Source organism: Artemia sp. Qi Xiang Cuo, chromosome 18 (genome assembly GCF_049724085.1).
Source record: "Artemia sp. Qi Xiang Cuo chromosome 18, ASM4972408v1, whole genome shotgun sequence".
Taxonomy (NCBI): Eukaryota; Metazoa; Arthropoda; class Branchiopoda; order Anostraca; family Artemiidae; genus Artemia; species Artemia sp. Qi Xiang Cuo.
The window spans coordinates 36,751,063-36,767,880 of NC_142811.1; the positions used below are offsets into that span (position 1 = coordinate 36,751,063).

General features: G+C 36.3%; 1 protein-coding gene across 1 annotated transcript; it reads right to left on the reverse strand.

Annotated features, from left to right (window-relative positions):
* Positions 1-9,174: 9,174 nt before the first annotated feature.
* Positions 9,175-15,832, reverse strand: LOC148941461 (transcription factor Dp-2-like). Its single transcript, XM_089104177.1, has 4 exons — positions 15,436-15,832; positions 14,348-14,536; positions 11,371-11,557; positions 9,175-9,339 (listed from the first exon to the last, which is right to left on the reverse strand). Exons 1-4 carry the CDS (start codon positions 15,504-15,506, stop codon positions 9,175-9,177), a joined length of 612 nt encoding a protein of 203 aa, XP_088960303.1. The 5' UTR covers positions 15,507-15,832.
* Positions 15,833-16,818: the final 986 nt, after the last annotated feature.

Sequence of the window (16,818 nt, forward strand, 5' to 3'; positions counted from 1 at the left end):
GAGACGAAAAAGTTTCGTCTCTGGGTCGGCGCGTTGGTCTCGGTTGCGTCGCTGTGTCGTCTTGCTTGGTCGTCTGGAGGTCAACCCAGAGACAACAAAGAGACGACAACGAGTCGTCTCTGTGTCGGCTCTGTGTGGGTTTCGGCGCTTGGGCGTCTCGGTTTGGTCACGTTGTCGTGTCGGTTCCGTCGCGGTGGCGTAGCTTTTTGGGCGCTGTGTCTGCTCTATTTCGGATCTCGGTGTAGTCTCTTTGGCGACCAAGATACGACACAGAGACGACACAGAGTCGGCTCTGTGTCGTCTCGGTGTCTGTGTCAGGTCGGTCTTGTCTCTGTGTCTGTGTCTGTCTGGGGGTCATCTCTGTGTCGGCTCTGTGTCGTCGTCTCTTTGTCGTCTCAGTGTCGTCTCTGTGCCGTCTCTGGGTCGTCTCTGTGTCGTCTCTCTGTGTCGTCTCTGTGTCGTATCTGTGTCACAGAGACAACAAAGAGAAAAACCAGACACGACTCGGTGTCGTCGCTGTGTCTGTGTCGTGTCTTTGTCGTCGCGGTGGCGTCTCTGGGTCGTCGTCTCTGTGTCATCTATGGATCGGCCCTGTGCTGTCTCTTTGTCGTCTCTGGGTCGTCTTTCTGTGTCGTCGCTTTTTCGACAAATAGCCAAAACGGAGACTACTACTATAGAAATAAGAAAGGAATGAAAATATACTACCCTAATATAATGCATTGATAACATTAGCTACGCCTAAAAAAACACAAAACATTGGAAACACTTATTTTCATGTTGATCAATAGTACAGTCCGACGCTTTTCTTCAATAAAAATACAATGGAAGCCAGGAGCAAGCATACGATAATAATAAAGATGGGGGGGCATCAGTAACTCAAAGACTAACTGACATAATTTTATATACTGGGGCCCAAAATGAAGCAAACCCCAGTCTGCAAAAACCTTCAAAACCTTGTTCCTGCTCTGTTGCAGTTATGAAAATACCAGACATTAAGTTATACCCTTGGTAATTGATACATTATCCTCATTCTGAAATATTCGCCTCGGATTTTGGAAAGCTATAGTATACTTATACATATGCATCAAAACATACTTTTCTGTTTGGGACAGGGGGGAGGAGGCTTAAAATGATTGTCCAAGAGGAGAGAGCAGTAACTTCAAAAATCGTCAGAGAGGCTACGAAATTCCGGAGTTTTTTTTTTACAAGAATAGTTTTGTATAAAGCCCACAAGGGTGTTTTTTTTTCTTCCAAAGGGCGAATCCTAAGCCTAGTCTCCACGGGAATGCCCATGTACTTACTTAGTCAGAGTCGTTAAAGAGCTAAGTTAATACAGCATTATTAACATTACAAGTTATATTTAGAAAAATTTAAATTACATTTATACACAAGTTTCCAATTACAAATCTCAAAATTTCAGCTATTCATTCAATTACAAAATAAGTAAAAATTTATTAGGCTTCTCGTCAAAACTGCCTAATAGTAAAATGTATTTTAGTAGAAAAAGAGAAAAATAAGAAACAAATATGAGTTGAAATATAATGCTATGATATTTAAAGTGGTCTCAAAAAGAAATGCTTATGTTTTTTATTTCCGTTCTGCACATATTTTTACGGCTTAGAGAAGGCAATCATTTTATCACAATATCGAAATTGCAAGTGACAATAAATGGTTCGTTTGTTGCTACAAAGCACAATCGCATTAATGTCCAGTCCTGCTGCGTCAGAAAGCTGGGTGTGATCATTTAGGAGCAAAGCTAAGTGTGACTTAGAACCTATATGTCAAACTAGTTGGCAGCACCCCAGAAGATCCAAGATAGGGATATAAAGGTGAGATATTGCATCGGTCGGAGACCGCCATAAGCTTTAATGAGAAGATTTTGTATGGCAGCCAATATATCCCATATTTCCCGGGGTATCCCCCCCCCATAAAAAAAAAATTCAGGTTATCCGAAATGGCACCTAAAATTAAAATTCTTAAATCTCCTTCCGGGTAATCCGGGATAAACCGTGTTTTGCTTTATTAATAAGTAAATTAAAAATAAAAAAAACCAAAAAAAAAAAAATGAGTAGTTACAAACAGGACTCTAAGCTTTTTATGGCTTTAACATGAAGGATGGTATAAAAACAAACAAAGCAGGAGAAACCCCGTCTGAAATTGGTCCGGATGACCCCTCTACTCCAAAAATCTAAGGAAAACCACAAACAAATTAACAAAAGACATGATGTTTGAGCGAGAAATATGACTAAACTTGACTCGCCTAGATCACTTTACTGAAAAATCCATTTACTGACCATCCAGTCTCCAAGTGTCAGGGCGGACTCCACGTACCAATGCGAAAGTATCGGTAGATATGGATTTAATAATAAAAAAAAATCCAACGAAGCAATTTAGGCCCATTCATAGGCCCAAATTTTACAATTTATTCAAGAGGGGTCCCTTAGACAAATACTCTGGGAGTTCTCCAACTATTTCTTATATGTTTAGGCATGGTTGGACTAACGTTGTCCCGCCTTGTTACATCTCTAGACTCGCAAAATTATGGAAAGTTTCCGATGAGTTGGGGTACTCTTGAGAAGGAAACATGCTAAGAAAACCTTCCTTACTTTATAATATGAAGAATAATTGTAGCTAACACAGCTTTTTCTTCACTTATTTCAGTGTTGTTCCATTTTTCTAACAAATTTAACTATTTCCTGTCTTCTTAAAAGTTCCTGAAGAAAACTACCTCTGATAAATTTGTTTTTAGAGGCGCTAGTCACTGCAGGCGTCAACACAAAATTCATAGACAAAACGGTCATCTACACATTGGGTTATCTTATCTCTTAATAAGTGTTATGACAAATATTTACAGATGGCGTTTCATTTAAGAAAAATGAACAGAATCTTGAACTGAAAACGCTGCATTTAACAAACTTCTCAAAGCTACTACGAAAAATTGATAAATTTGTTAGAAAAGGTGGAAAAACACTGAAACAAGTGGAGAAAAAAGCTTAGCTGCATGCAAGGTGTGTTAACTGTAATTATTCTGCATATATTGAAGTAAGAATTGTTTCTTAACATGTTTCCTTCTCAAGAGGCCCCCACCTAGACCTATACCCAGATGACTCATGCAAAAATCAACGTCAATGTATATAGCATTTTTGCCTTTCACGTGCCCATGGATCATTGCATCAATGAATATCAACGTTGCGAGCAATTTTTACTTCACTTTTTACACATACGCTGCTATGCGCAAATCTTCTATTGGGATTTAATAGCCCGGGATAACTAGAGTAATAGCCCGTGACAACACCCTGTGCTGCCACGTTCTACTGAAAACCTGGCAACCGTGGATGCACCACATTGAAAGTTTGAATATGCATTTTGGCTCCGAAACAGGATTTCTGATCAACTACAAAACAAAAACGAATATACTATCACTAAACCAAGGTGAAACTTCTTCTTACAATAGCAGTTCACTGCGTTATGATTTTTAATCTAAAAAAAACGAATATTTAATTAGATTGGTTTTGAGTTTTCAAGTATTTTAAATATTTGCAGCACGAATATTTAATTTACAAGGCAATTTGAACTGCAGAAACATTTGAAGTGCAAGGTTTCAAAGGCAATTTTTTTTTCTTTGGTCAGAAAATTCATATTTTTACTGAAAGTTACAAAATTTGAACTATTTTTGATCCTTGGGAGGGGTCAACAGCAATGGCAACTTATTGAACAAATTTAATATGTAGAGGCGAAAAAAGAAGAAAACGATAGGAATACAATCTAACCTACCCTAGAATAGGGATGGGCAAAACAAGGAACACTTATACGCCGACAAAGCAGCCGATCCAAAATATTTTGTCTAGAACTGTAACCGCATCAAATTGTACTAAATTTGAGGTTTTATATGATGGTCACAAAACTGTTATTGAAACTTTTCTTAATTCATTACGCCAACACAAGTATCTCAGGCCCCTGCAAAATTGTTACTTTTGCCCTACTCTTTCAGCGGCCCTGGTAACACGGATACACACGTTCAAAGATATTGGAATTTAAATGTACAAATTGTATTTAGCATTTATGACCACTTTTAAGATCAAGCAAACGAGTCTCGAACCACTAAGACAAATACTCAACTGACGATACACTCAACATAGTTTCTGCGTAACGATTCTAGTTAAATACTGAACAAAAATAAAATAGTCCTTCAAAATTCTATCATTATTCAATCCCGACAGTATATAATAAAATGCTTCAAAGTGTTTTCACGTTAAAAGGAATTTCACTAAAATGTACAAAAGTAGCCACACTATTCTTTCCTTTTTAATCACTAATCCGAATGATCATCATAATCATCATCAGAAGGCCGACCGGAAGACATCTGCCTGGAGGATCGCGAGCCACCGGCTCTGAAAATACCGGGTAAACTACTGGAACATAGATATTCGTGTCACCAGACGCCATTCCTAAAAGGATTATAAAAATAATACCTCACTTTTAACATACTTACATACAGAATTATAATAACAAAGTCACCTTAACAACAAACACGAGCATTTAGTTTGCACTTTCCATCAAATTAAAAACACAAGAACCACCGAATAATTGAATTGAATCAAATTACAAATATATATAAAAAAAACAATTAAATTAGACATAATTAAATGACAGGCAGAATTAAAAATCTAAAAAATAAACAAACAAATTCACATATCTTTAGTAAAGAAAAATTTTACTTGACAACTCGACAAAAGAAGAAAAAGCTTTTTTTACATCTCCTCAATTTTCACTCAATTGTTGAAAGTTTTCCCTCTCAGACCCACCTTCTCAAAGCTTTCCGTCTTGCCTCTCAGACCACGAATACTTGTGGAATTATTGAAGGACATCTTATTTCTAGGACCATCATATTTACCATAATACTATTATTACTAACAACTTACCGCAGCACCAAGCCGCCTGAGGCCATCACAGCTACGCACGCTCCACCTCCATCCCAATCTATTCAAATCCTCCCTCTTTACAATCTCCCAGGAGGTTCCCATTACCTTAAGTTTTTATTATGACATCCTCCCACCCTAACTGGGAATAACCTGCTTTTCGTTTAACCCTAGATGGTTGGCCAAAAGGACAACTTTGGCAATCATCCGCAGAACGTACGATCTCAACCTCTCTCTCGTTACAGCCCTAGAAAGCGGGATTACCATAACAGCCTTGGCGGATTAACATATTATATATTGTCACCACCTGACTCCGAATATTAACAAGCTAACTCCAGCGAGTAACGCGACAATTGAAATCAATAAAAGCTGCGCTAATGCGTCGCATTAAAGTTCGAGTACTCTGTATTCTGGAATTTTAAAACCAGTTTGGTAGAGATTTATTTGTTAATACAGGTCTTTACTACAACACATTAAAACTGCTTGGAACTTTTCTGGAAAGCCAAATTTACCACACTACTCATTTTCAGCTTCTATGTAAAGCAGTGGTTCCCAATCAATTTTGAGTCATACCCCATCCAGGCATTTCTAAAATCATGATGCCCCCCTCGTCTAAATTTTGATATTCAAAATTTTACGTGTATTCACGTTGCTTAAAAGGTCATAAACTTGGTATCCTTTTGGGTCGTCCTCTAGGCATATTGTATACTAATAAAAAATATTGTCTATATACAATACCTTTTATAAAAGGTAAAATACTAATACCTTTATACCTTGGGATTGTAATAGATGAAATTCTATCTTTCAAGCAACGTGTAACTCTAACAATTCTGGCAAGAAATCTAGGTATAATGAAGAAACTCGAACATTGTTTTCCTAAATCTGTCCTTCGCCATCTTTATTTTTCTTTAATACACCCGTATATACTTTATTGTTCGAATATTTGGCTCTCTACTTTCTATCCTAAAACCAATAGGAGTTCTACAAAATCATGCAGTAACGATTTTAGCCGGCATATCTCTACGCAAGCCTGTTCGAGAAATTTGCCTAACTTTGAAAATTTTGCCGGCTGCAGGCCTTCATGAATTCTACGTATTGGGGTTTTATTTTTGGACCGCAGCATGATATTCAGCCTCGTTGTTTTGGTGATTTATTGTCCATTAGGTATACTGTTCATTCTCAGGATACAAGGGTTTTTTGTTTTTTTTTTACATATATACATGGAATATTAAGATTATTGGAGAGCCCAAATATATTTAGAAAAAAACATTAAGGAACTGATTTTTGCTGAACTGCTTTAAGGAACTGTTTTGATTGATTGAATTATTTATTGTGGGGGTTTTGTTGATGTGATATTCCCGGAGGAAAAGTATAATATATGATATTCTTTTGTATTTATTGTTTAGTGTGGTGGTATTAGTGGTGTCGGTGGCCAAGTGTTCTTTTTGTTTTAAGGATTTTGTTCTCTCTACCTCCCCCGCAGACAAGCTTTACTGTTTAGGGGAAGTAGTAATAATTTTTTGTTTATATAAATCCTTCTCTCTCTCTCCTTGCAGTACTATCTTGTATCTTTTTTGCTCTTTAAATGCATTTGAATATGACATCATTTGCATGATTTTTTTTTTCAAAATTAAGGTATAAAGTATAGTCAGCCGATGGATGCATATCCTGCCGATGAGCCCCCAAAATATTACCATGCCCCACCGGTGGGGCCAGAGCCCCACATTGAGAATAACGGATATACAGGAAGGGAAATATTAACGCCCATGGTGTTCAAAAGTATTTCACTGAGCACTAACTTATTTAAATCAGCCATGCTTAATATTGTAAATATGCAATGGCAGGTGTGCAAAGGTTCATAGTTTAACGCAGTAAAAGGATGAGGGGGAGGGGGAGGTGAGGTAATTATTCAGTGTAGCGGGGTACCAATTTCAACAATTAATTATCAAGCCCAAATAACTATAATTCATTCTGAAAACTCATCCCCCCCCCGGCGCCCCCCATGCCTGTACAACGCATAAGGTTTCCGCAATGAAAAACTTTCGCCGATAGCATTTTTTGTTTTTAATTAATGGGGTTCTGTCATGGGTAATATTCACAGAACTTGTACGCCCGGTCCTGTAACTATTCAACAGACAATATCTAGCCACTGTGTCAATTTCTTCAGTAGTCCTGCCTAATGTATGAGGACACAATGGCGACTAAGCCATGACGCTTGAATAGATTTCCGTGTTGTATCAAACATTTTATATAACTTCATGCAAAACATCAAAAGGCATATGTGATATTTCCCGTAAAATGAAAAAGAAAAAAAAACTGATGAAAGTCTACTCACAGTCGTATCTACTTTATAAAATGTAAGGGAGACCAGCCAGCGTTTAAAAAAACTTTTAACTTCAAGTCACCTAACTATGGACAGAAAAAAAAGGAAAGCTTAAGAACCCAACTCACCGAACGGTCAGCGGACCCAACTCACAACTCACCAAACGTAAACTGTCTTAATTGCTGCGGAAAAACTTAGGTACTTACGTATTATCCCGACCCCACTCAAGAAGTGAAGTTGGGTTAATCCGAATGAAATATACCAAAATATGATGAAAATATAATACTTTAGAAACAAAATTATGGAAACTACAACAGAGAATTATGGAAAGCAGGCCGCCCAGAACGCATTATATTAAATACCTAACCTAACCTAATCACCTCTATATATTAAATATTTAATAAGAATATTTGTTATACCTATATCGTAGTTTCTCTCAATGAGACTCAAGTTAATCTATTACCTACCGCAGAAAGACAAACCGGTTTTTCTCAGATCGTGCAGATCAAAATTCTTGAGTGGGGTTAGGATAAAACGTGGGCACCTTGGTCCTTAGCTGTGCGACAAGCAACTGCTCAAAAATTGTAAGATTTCTGTTTGGACTCGGTGTCTCTTCAAACTTTTCAACTTTTGGTCCCCTCTCTCAAACAGAATCATTGGCTGCAGCTATCAGACACCTACGAAGGAATTTTCCCAAAAAACGCGAGGCAAATTCTTAAACAAGCATAAACAAGGCGCATTATCAGAACACCTTAAGAAAGTTTTATGAAAATATCATAATTCGCCAGATTTCAGGAAATTTCGAAGAAATTTCCCAATAGAGGGGATGGGGTTGGATTAACGCAATTGGACTAAATGTATCAAAGAACGTATCAATTTCTTAAGAATGCTCTAGGGAAACATATAATTATATGTCATATTTCATGAAATTTACAGCGATACCCTAAAGAGACGAAAATTTTTTTTTTTCTTTATATTGGAACAAGCTTACATCTCCACTAAGTCATGCCCAGAGCCAACGAGATATTTTGCTTCCAAGGGTCCACAACAATCCACTGAGCGCACTAAATTGACGTAAGATAGGACAAAATGGGGCGTAACTGTTCTAGCGCATATTGAAAAAGAATTCTAACTGACAAGGAGAGTGAAAACAAAATATGGTTCCTTGAATTTTTTAATTACACAACCATATACCATTCATTTTTAATTAAAAAAATCAGTCTTCTATATACAGTTATGAAGTTCTTAGTAATAGTGACCTATAAATTTGAAAACCAAGAAATGTGGGTAAAGAATAAAATAAACTAAAAACGTATGTCACCAAATAGGTTACAAAGATACAGCTGTTATTTGACAGTGGTTGCCTTTGGGAATCGATAGATAGTTAAAGTATCATTTTTGCGGACGAAAAGCGTTGTCAATTGAACTATTACTTTTGTTGGCGTATTTTCACTGCTCGCCGTGGCAACACTAACGAAATTTCAGAACTTAAATAATTTTCAAACAACAAAATAAAAATCTTCAAATACGAACAAAGATAAAATGGATCGAGGAATCAAAATATGTTCCTATTTCGATGTCATTGGTACATTTATCTTTTTCATGGCCTGCAGCCCTTCCAATCTTACAGCTCTTATATTATTAAAAGAAGAGGTGAGTGGGAAAACAAGTCAATTATAAAATTCTAGAAATATCCCACGTGCTCATAAGAATTTGTGAGAAGCTTTCGTATTATCAATTCCAAACTCTTGGGTCCGATTCGCTTATTATCATATATGATAATAAGTCCTTTTCTTTCTAACCATTCCTTTTTTCCATTTCACAATTTAAGTGTCAATAATCATAAAATGGTTACAAAAATATAAGTTAATAGTTTTATATTTTGGGAAGTTGTCTCTTTATATGTTTCCTGTAAATGGCGCAATGCAAGTGTTATACATCTGTATGCTCCGCTGGTCTCACATAGCCACCCAGTTCAGTCAAATGAGAAACATAAAGAATAGCACGAAATTGTATAAATAAATAAATAAAGAATTTATTTTCAAACGCCATAAAACGGTCATGCCAATCAGCGGCAGTTTTTGTCATAATAAGACACTAAACATATAAAACATATGAAAATCACAGCCATAGCCATTATCATGCACAAAAACATACATTGATTCGAAATATCACAGATTCAAACTAAACAGTCAAACAGAGTCAAGCGAATAAAAAGAATAATGAATTAAAGAAAATAAATATATACAATTATTGACGAGTGTTGAGCTACATTTCGCGGGAATGTAGCAACTGTAGTCCAGTTGAGCTACATTTCGCGGGAGCCTTTGGCGCGAAGGGAGATGCTCAGGGGGAAGGATTTCACGAAGCCGCGGATTTCCCAAAATACCGGCACCAAATTTAAAACACACTTGATCAGGGCGTGTCGATAGAGTTTTAAGTGAAAATTGTTTCAAAAGGGAGCAATAAGAGACTTTGGGAGATTTTGACACTACCAGAAGAGCTCGGTACTGGATCCTTTCCAGTCGGTTCTTCTGGTCCGAAGTCAGGCCGTAATGCCAAACGGGATTTCACGCCCACGACAACCTTTTTCAATACCGACATTGCGTTACTGAATCCCTTCTTCGCGGTCACCACAGGTCAGACGGGCTCAGCATATCTCTTCGGTTCCTCTTGGAGCTCTTCCCCTTCCTCTCTCTAAACCTACCCTCCCCCAATCCCTAGATATACCCTTCCTAAAATATCAGCCCCCCGCGTTTCGACTATAAGCCACGCCGTCCCACTTAGAAACAGGTTTTAGCCATTACAAGAAAAAATTGTATGAAATACGATAGAGAAAACTTCACCCCTCTCCCCCTCTGGATGTCTGCTGATAAGATTAGATAGTCAGAGCTATGTTGCCTCTGATTACGGTGCAATCTACACATTTATACACCTTAATTAAAAAAAAACGATCAAAAGAAGGCCCAATACACAAAGATCTGGTTAGCTTAAAACCAAATGAACATCCAATATTTGCTTCTCGCAATCTTTAATGCGGGGTGACGGTGGAGGGGGCAAATTTTCTTTATCTAGTTTTTAAAGGACCCACAACTTAACTTCTCAAACTTTACTAGAAGCACACTGACAAAGGAAATATCACTAGGAAATCGATAACCGTAGTCCAATCAGGCATCTGGGTGAAAACTAAATACGAATACTTCTTTTTTATCTCCCTTTTGTCAATGGTTTTGTAAGACCCGTAAACAACTGATCGAACAATTTCCGATGTGAGTATGATAGCTTTCAGGTAAAATCTAAGATCAATAGCTCAAAACAAAGCTAAGCGGTTTTGGCTCACTATTTTTAAGGAAGAAAACAAAATATTTTGAAGAAAATCCAGAAACTACTGAAATAACTAAGAAAAATTTGTGAAGTAGATCTTAGTCCATGACTAAATATCGGTACTTCAAAATGTCTGCTTGCTTCACTTCAATACCTAGCCTATACAAATTTCTACATAGAGCACAATGCACATAGAACAATACTCAAGTTGCTCTATTAGGCAGAACTTGGCGAAGTAGTTACAAATAGCAACCTGAAATGCATAGTTTTACTCATAGATTTATTACCTGAATAGACACCACATAATACAGAAAAGCATTGCAACACGCAAACAGGTAAACAGTCACCAATGATCTAACAAGAATGGTAGCAACCATTCAGGTAATGAAGAAGCAGACTTCAAAACCCGGTTTTACCTACTTAAAACAAGGCAGAAAACCTTTTACAGATGCCATAAAAGAAAAACTACAAGGAGCTCACCAAAACAAGCTAGGCTGTCTGTAGCCTAATGTAAACTAAACTATGGTTTTATTGCAGCTTTAATTAAAAAGAGTGAAATGGTGTTTCACGGCGATTTCCAAGTTAACAGCAGCTAAGATACGATTGTTAACCTAAAAAGGGTCGTTTTAAATAGCAACCAACTTAACTTGTAATTTCCATAAAAAAATGATCAATGCTAGTTAAGACGGAAAAGCAAAAAAGTTAGAAAGGGACCAAGTAATAAGTAAACAGAAATTGGTTAGAATTTAAGTAAAAAGCGAATGAACAAAAAAAAAAAAAAAGGACAGGAGAATAATAGTAAACCTGAATAATTAGATCTTGAATTTGCTGTGTTTTCGTACGAATTCTTTCGACAAGTTTTTTCTTCCTGTCTTCAAGGACTGCACATTCATTGGCTGCATTCGCAGGAAGACCAAGCCACCGATTTTCTTTCTTCTCCTTTGCTATTATATTCATAGCCATCAATACATTCAGAGCATAATATACTCTCCTAAAGGAAACACTTGCATTTATAATTTTATTTTCCAATTCTGTAGTGATTTTTCTTACTTTCTAGTTACTCTCACTCTAAACTGAAAAAAAAAGCAAACAGACTTCTTTTGAGGGATTAAAATTCAATTTAACGAGAATGACGAAGAAAAACCGACTAAAAATGCTGCTTTAGTAGGTTGGCATTTTCAGTAGGTTTTTGTCTAATGGCAGTGGCAACCCTGAAGCCAATGTGGCCTAAGTAAACATTTGGGCAAAGAAAATACTGAACTATTGAACTAATAGAACAAAGTAAAATAGAAATACAGTAAAGATAAAATGTTACTATATTTTTAATTCAACCCCTTCGGTAAGAACATTTTTTCCTTTTCTCAACCAACTATAAAAACCAACCATTAAAAGTGAGCCATTCCCAGTGACACGCGTGGCCAAAACGCAATGCATAACACTATACTTTTGGAGTTCCCCTCTCCCTCCCCAGATTCAATCTGCCATATCGAAGGACGTTTAAAACATACTTAATCTTTTATCCTTAAAGTCCAAGCTTTTTCATTATGATGGCGACTTTGAATGCCCATGTGTTCCTGACACACAGAACATACAGCACCGAACCAAGCAGAGAACCCTCCACGAGTCACTGCGACTTGACCATTTTCATGTATGATAAGCCAGTTCTTTCCCAAGAAACGTCATTATTCTTTTGAAAACATTTTAAACAAACAAGGCATGGACACTAAATGCAGAAACAGACATCTCGGCGTCAAGATTGTTATGCAAGACAGAGCGAGTCTCAAATCTACACCAAGCATTTCCAAAATATTTTCTCATACAACTACTACTAAAAACTCATACTCTAGCTCTATGTAAAACTTTTCCCATGACAAATCCAGAGAGTGCCACTTAAACCCACACTCAATACTACTAACAACTCATTGCAGCACCAACCCACCTGATACCCACAGAGCTGCACAACTCTTCCCCAAATCTGGTCAAAGCTTTACTCTTTACTCCCTTGCCTACAGTGGCAATTTCCAATAAATTCTTTCGCATAGCCTCTTCTACCCCATTCAAGAATATTTCGCTTTTCGTTTGGCCCTGATAAATGGCCAAAAAACACCATTTATGGCAGCAATTTACCACCCTTCATCCATAAAGCTTGACTTTCATCAATCTTTTATAATTTTTTTATTGCATTTTAATTTAATTTGTCAGTTAATAGTCAGTTCCAAAGAGTATGGATAACTTATAAGTGAGAACTGGTTCTAGTGTCAACAAAAACACTATCAACGCCATCCAGCGTTTGGCGACACTTGGCATTTTTTAGTGTAATAACAATAATAATTAACTTAGTCAGTTTAGCTGGTAAAATTAGAATAAATAATAAGTATCTGATCTCAGTTCATGACAGAAAAATGATTGCAGGGTTTGAAAAAATGTCAAATGTCGCCACACGCTAGATGGCGTTGATATTTTTTTTTGTCGACACTAGCATCAGTTTCCACTCTTACAACTTACCCACACTCTTTGGTCAGTTCCACATAGGCTTGATGCGGAATTCTCAAACTCATGTCTCGACAAACACAGAAAATAAGGAACTGACCTAAACTTCTTATGTTCAACAAGAGCCAATTGCTCTCCTAACTACAATCTATTTGTATAATAAGGCTTTTGATCGTAGCCTAGAAACAGAGAAACAAGGAAGGAAATAAGTTTTGCAGATTCTGTAATTAAAACATAATACAGAATCCATAAAAACTTCTTTAAAAGCTTAGGCACAATTTAAACACTTAAGTAATTTTATTAAAATTTTGTTTGGGCCCAATCTAACGGGCCAATTGCAATGTCACGACTCTATTTTTACGTGTAATACTTCTATACTTTTTTTTCATCCGAAAAAAATTTACCACTAATGGCATTTTTAGCTATTTACTTTTTGAACTAAGCGCCAGTATAATACTTTTCTGGTTAATGGTTTTAAATTATATAAGAGCCATGTCAAAGGGCCAGAATTCATTTCAGTCTCGTATGTCCTTGGCCGCTAACATTAATTCAAATTATACAATTAATTACACTATACCAGATAAAAGAAAAGCGAATTGCATCTTAAGCACGAGTGATAAATAGCTCCCTCCCACCAGTTTTATTTATTCATTTGCCTCTTTTCTTGAATCCCCTTGAAAACGGGAGTATAAAAATACAATTATTTTAAAATTACTTTTAAAAAATTAAATTTTTTCTTTTTATGTATTTTTTTTTAGACTTCTATTTTTTTTTTTCTTCCACTATTAACAAGACACATTACATAAGGGAAAGGAATTGCATAGCCCCATAAGTGATCTGTGAAGCAGCAAAAACCACGTCATGAACTGTTTTGTACGTAAAACATAAAACATGGCTATAATTAGGTGTTTTGACCATACGAAACGCCTGTAATTCAAACAGATAACGAAGCAAAGAAGATTCAGAGAGAAGAGGAACGGAGAGGGGGAGAAAGAGAAAAAGAGAGAAATGATTGACATGGAGAACTCTCAAAAAATAAATACAGTAAAGTAGAAATGGGGAATAAAGGAAAGAGAAGGGATAGAAAGAGGAAAGTTTTTGGACGAGGAAACAATATTTCTTATCAAATTGATCTGAGTCGATAAATATTTTATGTGCAATATTTATATATAATCGATATTCCTATTAAATATCAATACGAATTCTCAAGGTACATATACACTTTTTGAGGTATCCTACAAGGCTAATAGTTCAGAATACAAAACAGAAACAAAAAGGTAGCATATCTAACCTTCTAATATTTTTCTGATCATACTGATCATGGATCTGTCCTTCGGCCTTGGCTTGCTCTAGAAATTCATTAACGAGTTCGTCAGCCACTTCGTTATAGCTTGTACTACCCTTCTTTTGTACTTTCTCACAGACAACCATTGAAAAATATCGTAATCCTTTCCCAGTTTTGTCCATGCGTCGCTTTTTACTAGAAAACAGCATGTTATCAAAAAGGAAGACATTAGGAAACTGAGCTCCAAAATACAACAATAAATAGGTGAATTATTGACAACAACAAAAAACAAACAAACTAACAAAATCCCTAAAGCGTCAAAGTATGTTAGCTTTAATTTTAGTACTATAGTATTTCTACTGATGACGATCAATGTATATGCGATCGAAATATCTAGACTTTTGTACCTGTTATCACAATCTAAATCAATGGACTTGTCCCCATTTGAACGTTTATTCCTTCGTCATACTTACAGAAATGAATTTTTTTCACGTGAGACTAAAATGTTACAATCTCTCCAAGACTACACAACATAATCGTAGGCAACACAAATCAAACTAAGCACAATCATTCAACTATAAACTGTAGTTTTCTCAGAAGAAAAAAATTCAGAAATGTCAGATAAGCCCTTTAGTCGAGACATGACAAAAAGACGTTCGGAATAGCCATTGGATTACCAAACAGCAAAAAATGTGATAAACCTGTCAATTTTGGAATTTGATACTTTTTTTTTAACAAATTAGAACACAAGGTAGTAAACCCCGGAAAATAAGATATTTGTTCTTTAGTTTTCGATACGGGTAATTAATCTCAGATACTTCCAATCTCTAAGACCCATAGCCATGGCAATCAGGAGAAAATGTCAGAGACATTGCGAGTAAATTTGACTTCTAGTCATTTGGATAATTACGATGTTTAATTATCAAGTAAGAAGTTGCATTATCCCTTTTATTACATTGATCTCAGGATGAGAAGTGTCAATTCCTAAGATTCATTCGAGTTGTTGGTCACTACTTAAAATACAGAGTTAAAGTATTTTTATGACAAAAAAAATCTTTGATCCCATATTCAAGAAGCTTTCTTGACAAACTTACATTTCAGGTCCCATATCTATTGTTTCGTAACATTCTCCACTCAAATTCTGTATATAACTTTGAGAAATCATCTCAGGTGACCAAATGCTACGCCTCTTGCCATAAACGTGTTGAGACACGCTTGAGGCCGTACTGAAAGCAGGTGATGGCGCTCGTGAACTGGCATCTGTACTCGCCACCTGGAAGAATCCTCTTTTTTAGCTTACAAAAGCAATCTAGGAATAAATCATTTCGAAAGCAGACGTAATTTCAAGAGTATAGACTGATCGTTTTGCAAATCCCACTAGGCTATTCACAAAATAATATCACATTCGAACAAAAGATGTGTGAAGCAGTCATGTATAAATCAGAATCAGATGCATGGCTACCAAGTGGTGCTTCAACTATTCCAGAATTTTTTTCTTAGTTTCCTTAATTCTCCTAAAAGAGAAGTGGGTTATTCAAAATCTCTCCAAAATAAACGTTAACGAAAATCAAGGATTTGAAGTTCTTATTAACGTTGGTACATTTACAAATGATTATTTTTGGGGATATTTCGGAGAGCCCATGTTTCTTTCAGAATGTCAGGGACTCTCCCAAAAATTTGAGAATAGTGGGAGCACTCTTACAAACTAAAGCAATTGGATTTTTCTGCATATTGCACGCTTCATTGGCTTTTAGGAGCATTATCCCCGCGATTATAACACCAGAAATCATATTTTAAGGTACCTGAAAAGAACATATGATAACTGACCATGCAAAGATCTTCAAATACTAGACCCAAAATGTTGGTAAAATTAGTAAATCGAATTGAGGTGCCTGAGACGATTGAGATTTACACCATGAAGGGTGTATATGATTCGCTATGTAGGTATTACGTTATGGTGCAGCATCAGTAGGACATGGAGCCAGTTTAAAAACCCACCTTGTCTTATCATGGCTCATCCCGGCTCATAGGCAAGTGGTAATAGGCAAGAACACAGAACTTGCATTCCGAGGGAAGGAGCAAAAAATTTGAAGAAAGAAAAATTGTAGAAAAAAAATCATAGTGTTCTAGAGATGCCGATGGGGGGAGGGGGCAAGGCCCAAAACCCCCCTCCCCAGATACCTAAATGTGAAGGTATTTTCTTTCTCCCTTTGGTATATGGTCAACTAAAGTTAGGTCATTTAATTTTTCAACTCCACATATGGTAAAAAAAAAAAAAAAAAAAAAAAAAAAAATACATTTTTATTCCTTTTTTTTAATTTCCAAGCTGTTTTTTTTTCTTCTTCTGCTTCCTGTTCTACATTGGGTCCTTTGAACTACTACCGAAAAAGATGGGTCTAAAATAAGCGAGTCTTTCACTGGTATGCCACTGCACACCAGTATGCAGTGGCGAAAATAAATTATTTAAAAGAATAGAC

Coding starts and splice junctions, on each gene's coding strand:
- LOC148941461 (XM_089104177.1), bottom strand. CDS start 15,506: ATGATTTCTCAAAGTTATATACAGAATTTGAGTGGAGAATGTTACGAA. Junction 11,558..14,347: donor GATCAGAAAAATATTAGAAG/GTTAGATATGCT, acceptor TGTTTCCTTTAG/GAGAGTATATTATGCTCTGA. Junction 9,340..11,370: donor TTCAAGATCTAATTATTCAG/GTTTACTATTAT, acceptor TTATATGTTTAG/TGTCTTATTATGACAAAAAC.